The following is an 11,610-nucleotide window of genomic DNA, read 5'->3' as shown; positions in this document are numbered from 1 at the left end:
CCAATAAACGAATAATATATATACTTAAAACATGTCTAGGAATTCACAAATGTAATTGTATTCTTATAAGCACAATAGTGGTAAAAATAAGTTCTTAAACAAATTAAAAATGTAAACATTTTTATTTGGTTACAGTAGCAAATTAAAAGATCATGCAATATAAGCTTTTAGAAAAAAGTTACATAAACAAAGATCAAAACACAATAGCTCACAAACATTTTGGGTCCCCAGTCAATGCGCAATTTCCAAATATAGTCCGTCAGATACATTTACTTCCTCATAAAATGACGACTAACTGAACCCACATTAAAAACGTGATGCGTCTGACTCAGTTCAAGTAACTCGTCATAGATTGTGTTTCCTCAACATGTACAGAGTATCTCAACTACTGCTTTTTAAATATCAGTATTGCTCACTTAACATCCTCCTTGGAGTCACTGTTCCAAAAACCTTTAAGGCAGTGTCGGGATTGACCAATCCAATGTCTGATACAGAGGGGCAGTCAAGGCAAGTCCTCATCTGTCATTCAATGAATTAACAGGACTGTTCTGAAAAAGCAGCATTCACAGAAACTGCTTGCTTTCAGAACTTTTATGTCCGTTTTAAAATAGTGGTTCAAGACACAAGTGTTTCCTCTTTTCATCTTCAATCTCCCTAGCACTTAGTAACCCATTAAGCAGTGGAAAGCAGAAAGCGCTAGAAAATGTGCATTGCGCCAATAGTTACATCCATAGCTTGCATACCATCCTCATACAACACTGGAACCTTTTTTTTATCAGAACAGCCGCCTTTCACCGTTACATTTCAACTCGTCTTGATCGACATCCGTGTATTTATCAACAAATGTCTCAGTTTTGATAATAAAAGGTTCCATTGCAATTCTTTGCCTTTGGAGATGGTCCTCGTGGTAAGGCACTCTGAGGGAATAAATAACAACGTAAGTAGTGAAAAAGGTGACACACCTTTATAACCATACATACAGTACCTGTCAAAAGTTTGGACACACCTACTCATTCCAGGGTTTATTTACTATTTTTTACATTGTAGAATGGTAGTGAAGACATCAAAACAATTAAATAACACATATGGAATCATTTAGTAACCAAAAAAGTGTTAAACAAATCAAAATATTGAAATTCGTCAAATAGCCACCCTTTGCCTTGATGACGGCTTTGCACACTCTTGGCATTCTCTCAACCAGCTTCATGAGGTAGTCACCTGGAATGCATTTCAATTAACAGGTGTGCCTTCTTAAAAGTTCATTTGTGGAATTTATTTCCTTCTTAATGCGTTTGAGCCAATCAGTTGTGTTGTGACAAGGTAGGGGTGGTATACAGAAGATAGCCCTATTTGGTAAAATATAAAGTCCATATTATGGCAAGAACAGCTCAAATAAGCAAAGAGAAACGACAGTTCATCATTACTTTAAGACATGAAGGTCAGTCAATACGGAACATTTCAAGAACTTTGAAAGTTTCTTCAAGTGCAGTCGCAAAACCATCAAGCGCTATGATGAAACTGGCTCTCATGAGGACCGCGACACGAATGGAAGACCCAGAATTAACTCTGCTGCAGAGGATAAATTCATTAGAGTTACCAGCCTCAGAAATTGCAGCCCAAATAAATGCTTCACAGAGTTACAGTGAGGGAAAAAAAGTATTTGATCCCCTGCTGATTTTGTATGTTTGCCCACTGACAAACACATGATCAGTCTATAATTTTAATGGTAGGTTTATTTGAACAGTGAGAGACAGAATCACAAACAAAAAAAATCCAGAAAAACGCATGTCAAAAATGTTATAAATTGATTTGCATTTTAATGAGGGAAATAAGTATTTGACCCCTCTGCAAAACATGACTTAGTACTTGGTGGCAAAACCCTTGTTGGCAATCACAGAGGTCAGACATTTCTTGTAGTTGGCCACCAGGTTTGCACACATCTCAGGAGTGATTTTGTCCCACTCCTCTTTGCAGATCTTCTCCAAGTCATTAAGGTTTCGAGGCTGACGTTTGGCAACTCGAACCTTCCGCTCCCTCCACAGATTTCCTATGGGATTAAGGTCTGGAGACTGGCTAGGCCACTCCAGGACCTTTAATGTGCTTCTTCTTGAGCCACTCCTATGTTGCCTTGGCCGTGTGTTTTGGGTCATTGTTATGCTGGAATACCCATCCACGACCCATTTTCAATGCCCTGGCTGAGGGAAGGAGGTTCTCACCCAAGATTTGACGGTACATGGCCTGTCCATCGTCCCTTTGATGCGGTGAAGTTGTCCTGTCCCCTTAGCAGAAAAACACCCCCAAAGCATAATGTTTCCACCTCCATGTTTGACGGTGGGGATGGTGTTCTTGGGGTCATAAGCTGCATTCATCCTCCTCCAAACGCGGCGAGTTGAGTTGATGCCAAAGAGCTCCATTTTGGTCTCATCTGACCACAACACTTTCACCCAGTTCTCCTCTGAATCATTCAGATGTTCATTGGCAAACTTCAGACGGGCCTGTATATGTGCTTTCTTGAGCAGGGGGACCTTGCGGGCGCTGCAGGATTTCAGTCCTTCAAGGCGTAGTGTGTTACCAATTGTTTTCTTGGTGACTATGGTCCCAGCTGCCTTGAGATCATTGACAAGATCCTCCTGTGTAGTTCTGGGCTGATTCCTCACCGTTCTCATGATCATTGCAACTCCACGAGATCTCAACCCCATAGAAAATCTTTGGAGGGAGTTGAAAGTCCGTGTTGCCCAGCGACAGCCCCAAAACATCACTGCTCTAGAGGAGATCTGCATGGAGGAATGGGCCAAAATACCAGCAACAGTGTGTGAAAACCTTGTGAAGACTTACAGAAAACGTTTGACCTGTGTCATTGCCAACAAAGGGTATATAACAAAGTATTGAGAAACTTGTTATTGACCAAATACTTATTTTCCACCATAATTTGCAAATAAATTCATTAAAAATCCTACAATGTGATTTTCTGGATTTTTTTCTCTCATTTTGTCTGTCATAGTTGACGTGTACCTATGATGAAAATTACAGGCCTCTCTCATCTTTTTAAGTGGGAGAACTTGCACAATTGGTGGCTGACTAAATACTTTTTTTCCCCACTGTATGTTGGAACTCCTTCAGCATTCCAGGTGAAGCTGGTTGAAAGAATGCTGAGTGTGCAAAGCTGTCATCAAGGCAAAGGGTGGCTATTTGAAGATTCTCAAATATAAAATATACTTTGATTTGTTTAACACTTTTTTGTTTACTACATGATTCCATATGTGTTATTTCATAGTTTTGATGTCTTCACTATTATTCTACAATGTAGAAAATAGTAAAAATAAAGAAAAACTCTTGAATGAGTAGGTGTGTCCAAACTTTTGACTGGTAGTGTACATACATACATACATACACACACGGGCTCTGTAAAGCTGTGGTGCCCCAAATTGAGTGAGTGACCTACCTGGAACCTGCGTCGCAGGGCCTGAGTCATGATGGGGGTGAGGCCAGTGCCTGTCTCCATATTCTCCTTGTCAAACAGAGGAGTACCACCAGGACTCCTAAAGAGTGAAGAGAAACAGTCAGACTGAGCATTCACTTGATTATAGTCCTTCGAATTCCTGTTTTGAAGTAACACAAGAACCCCAGAATAAAGCCAACACAAGAATAAAGCACTTGAGTGTTCAAATGCATTACCTATTGATTTGAACCCTCTTCAGCTGTGTACGCAGATTCATGGGGCTTTTGGTAGGTGTTCTAGGGTGGGAAATAACATTTGATCATCTCTACAATAAGACAACATAAATCCAATAAAGAAAACAAAATGTTTCAAAAGCTGTTCTTCAATTCTCGTCCAGGTGTGCAGGCTTTTGTCCAGGCCTGATAATCATGATAAACACTGATAAACATGATAAACACTGATAAACATGATTCAAATGATTATCAGTATTGGCCTGGAGCAAAAGCCTGCACAACATGTGGTGGATCCCCAGGACCATGATGGAGAACACTGTGATAATCTCCTGGTCACAAAACAATGGCAGCAGATGAAGAAATAGGGGATAGGTTTACCTTCCAGCGTTAAGGTGTTTGGGGAGCGTAGGGGGCAGTTGGCAGTGGGATCGTTTCAGACGGACATTCTGCAGGTCTGCCGCAGTGACCAGAGGGGCACGTATCTTCTCTGGAGTCCTCTGAAATAGAGACAGACCCATTGTCAGACAATGGCCTTGTTGCACACGTTTATGCTGGAAATGCAAGAGAGAATCAGGCACATTACTGCATGCTATGTGGGAGTGTCCTATGGATCTTACATTTTGGACAGGTGGAAGCACACATTACTTTGAGTAGGCTAAGGATATGCCTTGCTTACCTTCAATTTCACTCTGCTGGCAATGACCTTTCTCAGTTTAACAGCCTGTAAATCCCTGAGGGTCACAGCCACCAGTATGTCCTGCTTCTCCTTGGAGCTCTAAGTGACAGACAGAGGTCAGATCATAGGAGAGATGAGACTGAAATCGATCTATGACCACCAAAAAAGAAAGAAAGAAAGGTGAGTTAAGTTCTTACCTGTTGAGTATTGGAGGCCACTCTTTTTTTAGGGACGTAGGGTTGCAGAACAGTGGTAGACGGGGGAGGAGGAGGTGGTGGTGGAGGAGGAGGTGGGGCTGGGACTGGTGGTGTGAGAGCAGGGAGAGGGTCCACACTTGACCCACAGCCCAACGGAAGAGGGGGAGGAGTAGGGAACATTGGACGGACTAAACCACCAGCCACAGTCCCATGGCAATGGCATGCAGTGTTACCACCCTGCTGAAACAAGACAGGCTTTAGTGACGTAGTACTGCATGTGGCTGTTTGTCACATCATGATCACACCATAAGGTATATTCAGTTGAGTGTAATTGTTGGTGTCTCACCTGAAGAGCAGAATGCAAGGCACCCATCTCCCTCTGCAGCTCAGCCATTTGATTCTGGAGGGTCTCTAATTGTTTGGCATACTCCCGCCAGAAGAAAAATGTTTTCAAGAATCCAGCAAATGACTGCAATAGATAGATGGAAGTAGAAATTGGGTCAGTAGCTAGGCTTCCATCCAATGGCAAAGGTGCATAAAGATGGCAGTGCGGGTAGGCTAGTCTATAGTGCCCTCCACTAATATTGGCACCCTTGGTAAATATGAGAAAGACAGGCTGTGAAAAAAATGGCTTTGCTGTTTAAATATTTACAAAAATCAAACCTTTAATTGAAAAAATGAATGTGAAATAAATTAAATAAATATTTTTCTCCAAAACATGTGACACAATTATTGTCACCCCTACAAATTCTTATGAGTAAAATCTAACTGAAGTATATTCCCATTAATATTTTACATTTTTAAGTTCACCTGAGTGATTAGGAACACTTAAGTGGTAAGCCATGACTTCCTGTTTCACTGGGGTGACACACAAGCCAAGTTCCCATTGTCATCCATCACTATGGGAAAGACCTGAGAATACAGTAATGATGTGCGACAAAAGGTTGTGGAGCTGCACAAATCAGGAATTTGCTATAAGAAAATAGCTCAACGGTTGAAAATGCCAATTTCCACAATCAGGGCAATAATTAAGAAGTTTAAAGCAATTGGAGATGTTAACAATCGGCCTGGAAGAGGACGTGTGTCTATATTGACCCCACGCACAGTGAGGAGGATGGTACGCGTGGCGAAAAAAATCTCCAAGGATCACAGCTGGAGAATTGCAGACGTTAGCTGGGTCTTGGGGTCAGAAAGTCTCCAAAACTACGATCAGACGCCACCTACATAACCACAAGTGGTTTGGGAGGGTTGCCATAAAAAAAGCCTTTGCTGTCATCAAACAACAAACTCAAGCGCCTACAGGTTGCCAAACGTTACTGGACTTTTCAATGGGATTGGGTTCTATGGTCAGATGAGACCAAAATAGAGCTTTTTGCAAACAAACACCAGAGGTGGGTTTGGCGTAGAGAACGATAGCCATGCAGAAAAGTACCTCATCCCCACTGTGAAGTATGGTGGTGGATCTTTGATGTTGTGGGGCTTTTTTTCTTCCAAAGGCCCTGGACAACTTGTTAGGATACATGGTATCATGGAATCCATCAAATACCAGCAGATAATAAATCAAAACCTGACTGCCTCTGCTAGGAAACTTAAACTGGGCCGTGGTTGGATCTTCCAGCAGGACAATGATCCAAAGCACACCTCAAAATCAACACAAAAATGGTTCACTGACCACAGAATCAAGGTTTTGCCATGGCCATCCAAGTCCCCTGACCTAAACCCAATAGAAAACCTGTGGGATGAGCTGAAGAGGAGAGTCCACAAGCGTGGACCTCGGAATCTGAAGGATCTGGAGAGATTCTGTATGGAAGAATGGTCTCAGATCCCTTACCATGTGTTCTCCAACCTCATTACGCATTATAGGAGAAGACTCAGAGCTGTTATCTTGGCAAAGGGAGGTTGCACAAAGTATTGAATGAAGGGGTGCCAATAATTGTGGCACACATACAGTCCCAGTCAAAAGTTTAGACACACCTACTCATTATAGGGTTTTTCTTTATTTTTTACTATTTTCTACATTGTAGAATAATCGTGAAGACATCAAAACTATGAAATAACACATATGGAATCATGTAGTAACCAAAAAAGTTTAAACAAATAAATATATATTTTATATTTGAGATTCATCAAATAGCAGCAGATAATAAATCAAAACCTGACTGCCTCTGCTAGGAAACTTAAACTGGGCCGTGGTTGGATCTTCCAGCAGGACAATGATCCAAAGCACACCTCAAAATCAACACAAAAATGGTTCACTGACCACAGAATCAAGGTTTTGCCATGGCCATCCAAGTCCCCTGACCTAAACCCAATAGAAAACCTGTGGGATGAGCTGAAGAGGAGAGTCCACAAGCGTGGACCTCGGAATCTGAAGGATCTGGAGAGATTCTGTATGGAAGAATGGTCTCAGATCCCTTACCATGTGTTCTCCAACCTCATTACGCATTATAGGAGAAGACTCAGAGCTGTTATCTTGGCAAAGGGAGGTTGCACAAAGTATTGAATGAAGGGGTGCCAATAATTGTGGCACACATACAGTCCCAGTCAAAAGTTTAGACACACCTACTCATTATAGGGTTTTTCTTTATTTTTTACTATTTTCTACATTGTAGAATAATCGTGAAGACATCAAAACTATGAAATAACACATATGGAATCATGTAGTAACCAAAAAAGTTTAAACAAATAAATATATATTTTATATTTGAGATTCATCAAATAGCCACCCTTTGCCTTGATGACAGCTTTGCACACTCTTGGCATTCTCTCAACCAGCTTCACCTGGAATGCTTTTCCAACAGTCTTGAAGGAGTTCCCATATATGCTGAGCACTCGTTGGCTGCTTTTCCTTCACTCTGCGGTCCGACTCATCCCAAACCATCTCAATTTGGTTGAGGTCGGGGGATTGTGGAGGCCAGGTCATCTGATGCAACACTCCATCACTCTCCTTCTTGGTAAAATAGCCCTTACGCAGCCTGGAGGTGTGTTGGGTCATTGTCCTGTTGAAAAACAAATGATAGTCCCACTAAGCCCAAACCAGATGGGACGGCGTATCGCTGTAGAATGCTGTTGTAGCCATGCTGGTTAAGTGTGCCTTGAATTCTAAATAAATCACAGACAGTGTCACCAGCAAAGCACCCCCACACCATAACACTTCCTCCTCCATGCTTTACGGTGGGAAATACACATGCGGAGATCATCCGTACACCCACATCGCGTCTCACTAAGACACGGCGGTTGGAACCAAAAATCTCAAATTTGGACTATTTTCTACCGGTCTAATGTCTATTGCTCGTGTTTCTTGGCCCAAGCAAGTATCTTCTTCTTGTTGGTGTCCTTTAGTAATGGTTTATTTGCAGCAATTCGACCATGAAGGCCTGATTCACACAGTCTCCTCTGAACAGTTGATGTTGAGATGTGTCTGTTACTTGAACTCTGTGAAGCATTTATTTGGGCTGCAATTTCTGAGGCTAGTAACTCCATTCCTGTGGTGGTCCTCATGAGAGCCCGTTTCATCATAGCGCTTGATGGTTTTTGCGAGTGCACTTGAAGAAACTTTCAAAGTTCTTGAAATGTTCCATATTGACTGACCTTCATGTCTTAAAGTAATGATGGACTGTCGTTTCTCTTTGCTTATTTGAGCTGTTCTTGCCATAATATGGACTTGGTGTTTTACCAAATAGGGCTATCTTCTGTATACCCCCCTACCTTGTCACAACACAATTGATTGGCTCAAACGCATTAAGAAGGAAATAAATTCCATAAATTAACTTTTAAGAAGGCACACCTGTTAATTGAAATGAATTCCAGGTGACTACCTCATGAAGCTGGTTGAGAGAATGCCAAGAGTGTGCAAAGCTGTCATTAAGGCAAAGGGTGGCTACTTTGAAGAATCTAAAATATAACATATATTTTGATTTGTTTAACACTTTTTTGGTTACTACATGATTCCATGTGTTATTTCATAGTTTTGATGTCTTCACTATTATTCTACAATGTAGAAAATAGTAAAAAAGAAAGAAAAACCCCGGAATGAGTAGGTATGTCCAAATGTTTCACTGGTACTGTATATTTGAGAAAAATATTTGTTTTATGATAATTATTTATTTTTTCTTTCAATTATTTTACTTGAATTAAAGGGTAGATTTTTGTGAATATTTGGAATGAAAGACCAAGAGGATAAACAATAAAGACATTTTTTTCACAGCCTGTTTTGCTCATATTTACCAAGGGTGCCAATATTAGTGGAGGGCACTGTCCATGATGAGATTATTATGGATAAGAGCAAGAATATATTTTTATTTGTCAAATGGCAGTCAAGCATCGATCATCATGTCACCAGAATAGGATCCTCGATATTTATTGGAAAGGATCATCAAGATCACTGTGCACTTTCACCACCCTGTGAAGTTCATCATAAGTTATTTCATCTGTAGCCTAATACACTGCATGGTTTCCCCGAGTCATAGTGGGAGGATCACACACCATATCAAGTTTACTAACTTGGAGTCACGTGATATGATGCGCATAAAAACGCTTCCACCACCATTTCTCGCATAATTAATTTTACAAACACAAAAAGATCCCACCAAGTCGAACGAACAAATGATCTGTCAGCGTATATACAATTTTAACGAAACTTCCTGTTTCCGTCACAGCTGTTGTGATTTTTTTTTATACAGTATGACTTTACTCACATAAAAACTGTGGATGGAAACGTGGTTAGTGTCACTGACATATAGAGTGAATCATGTAGGTAAGTGTTTGGGAATTAAATCTAACATAACATTTCCCTCAACCAAAACAGCCCTGTTACAAACATAGCCATGCTGTATAAACCTACCTGGCTCAGGCAGTTCCTCCAGATTTGGCATATCCTGCCAAATTCCAGCAGCAACACTCTGACACCCAGTAAAGGAACCGGACTGGTTTGGGTGATTGGGTCACAATTTCCAAGTCTAAAGAAAATACACACATAATGATAAGTGCTAAGAGAGTTGAGGAAAGGGTTGTCCTCCCTCTTGTGCATGATCATTCAGCCATCCTTAGATTCATGTTGACATTGTAGGCAACAATAGAAGGACAACTGTTAGTAGGCTAGACTAATAAGGGTTAGTCAACAACAACCCTACTGTATGAGTGGCGCAGTGGTCTAAGGCACTGCATCGCAGTGCCAATAGAGATCCTGGTTCGAATCTAGGCTCTGTCGCAGCCGGCCGCGACCGGGAGACTCATGGGCGGCGCACAATTGGCCCAGGGTAGTGGAGGGAATGGCCGGCAGGGATGTAGCTCAGTTGATAGAGCATGGCGTTTGCAACGCCAGGGTTGTGGGTTCGATTCCCACGGGGGGCCAGTATAAAAAATGTATTCACTAACTGTAAGTCGCTCTGGATAAGAGTGTCTGCTAAATGACTAAAATGTAAATGTATGAACTAAAATGTTGCAGTGATGACTGCCATAGATTGACTCACTGTGTGGTTACAGGTGTGATGATGGGCTCAGGTGTTTCTTGAAGCCTTTTACTCATAACAGCCCAGCGTCTGCTGCTGGCCCTCTTCTTCCTGCGTTGCAGGAAGGCTTTGCTTGGTCCCTAAAGGCACAGTGAAGAAAGTCGGATTCAGTTACATTTCAAAATATGTATGGGTTAATGCACAAGTTAGTTATTTACACACCAGACTTACATTCAAACTCACTAGCTCTCTCACACACACCTTTTAATGTTTTGGCTGCAATGGTAAATGGGCAATATCCAATTGTACAAGTTAGCCAGCCATGTTTTCTATTGGCAGCCCATAGCCTAGGTCAGGGGTGTCAAACATATGGCCCGCGGTTGGGTATTTTTTTTTATATATAATAATAATAATAATAATAATAATAATAATACTTTGAGAGAGAGAAGGGGGGGTAAATATACGGGGGGGGTAAATATACTGTAAAATGACTCAAACCAAATCTAAACTGTGTAGACTACAAATGATAAAAATCACCAAAATGAAAGCTAGAAAGTCAGGGAGCATAGAACACAAAAACGATGTTTAGATGACTATTTTATCTTAATTACCATAATTGTAGCTAGCTAAATAACAATTAACGTTACAACAAACAGGCTGGACTTCCTGCTTTTTCATACGTAGCTAACGCATACTGCTTCAACAGCCAAGCGAATGCATGAACAAGTTAGGTTTTGCCTGCCAGCAACGCTTTTGCACCAGCTAGCTAGCTAACATTAGCTAACACCGTCAGACCATATAGACGTTAACACACATCTGTATTCGTGGCGCTAGTTTAGTCCGCAAGTTAGTGAAACTTATAACTAACGTTACATACCCACGATCCAGCCATAAAAACGTATTCAAACTAGCTAGAGGATAAAAACAAATATTTGTACAATCTTTGCTTCGTTCAACAAGCAGGGATTTTCAAAATTCACTACTAAAGTCGCTTCAACAAATCAGGAAACGTATTACACACAGCTGGATGAATACGTACGTGGATAGGCTACTGAATACGGAAGTAGATAGAATGACCAATCACAGATGACTACTGTCCAGCCAAATGCAATGCCGGTTATTTTGTTAGCTAGCAACAAAACCTAAACAAACGTGTAATTTCCTCAATATTAGGGTGCATTCGTAAATTCACTCTGGCTATCTACTCCGAATTCAGAGCACTCTCGTATGAGTGTGCCAGAGCGCAGAATAACAGACGAATTTACAAACGCTCAACACCCGTTGAATATGGCCGGTGTCAGTAAACATCGGCAACGCTCTGGATAACATACAAACAGGTTAACCAGCTCTACTACGGCGAGTAAAATGGTCAGAGTGAGGTGTTTTCTCATTTGTGTCTGGAAGTAGCTAGCCAACGGTAGCCAGTTAGCTTGGGTGCTTGACTGCCGTTGAGGCCAGAACGCTCGGATCAACCCTACTCCTCGGCCAGAGCGTCCTGCAGTGTGCGCTCTGAACGCTCCGAGAGCGAAACGTTCTGAATTTACGAACGCCCTGAGGGCACTCTGAGCGCACTCTGGAACTCCAGATTAAATTTACAAACACACCCTTAATGTGT

At 41.4% G+C, this 11,610-nt stretch overlaps 1 protein-coding gene across 3 annotated transcripts; it reads right to left on the bottom strand.

The window, feature by feature from the left end:
* Window positions 1-103: 103 nt before the first annotated feature.
* Window positions 104-11,161, bottom strand: LOC121580196 (proline-rich protein 11). Of its 3 annotated transcripts, none has more exons than XM_041895255.2 (10): window positions 11,035-11,161; window positions 10,017-10,135; window positions 9,389-9,503; window positions 4,892-5,014; window positions 4,546-4,785; window positions 4,349-4,447; window positions 4,051-4,169; window positions 3,676-3,735; window positions 3,443-3,539; window positions 104-917 (listed from the first exon to the last, which is right to left on the bottom strand). In XM_041895255.2, exons 2-10 carry the CDS (start codon window positions 10,070-10,072, stop codon window positions 849-851), a joined length of 978 nt encoding a protein of 325 aa, XP_041751189.2. In that variant the 5' UTR covers window positions 10,073-10,135; window positions 11,035-11,161; the 3' UTR covers window positions 104-848. The 3 variants fall into 3 exon arrangements, with proteins under 3 accessions (XP_041751189.2, XP_041751187.2, XP_041751188.2); XM_041895253.2 differs by lacking the exon at window positions 11,035-11,161 and adding an exon at window positions 10,873-11,002; XM_041895254.2 differs by lacking the exon at window positions 11,035-11,161 and adding an exon at window positions 10,873-11,001 and having other exon boundaries at window positions 4,546-4,782.
* Window positions 11,162-11,610: the final 449 nt, after the last annotated feature.

The sequence above is a fragment of the Coregonus clupeaformis genome, chromosome 13 (genome assembly GCF_020615455.1).
Source record: "Coregonus clupeaformis isolate EN_2021a chromosome 13, ASM2061545v1, whole genome shotgun sequence".
Taxonomy (NCBI): Eukaryota; Metazoa; Chordata; class Actinopteri; order Salmoniformes; family Salmonidae; genus Coregonus; species Coregonus clupeaformis.
Note: the sequence above shows the minus strand (reverse complement) of the source record. Positions and strands in the feature narration are given on the sequence as shown.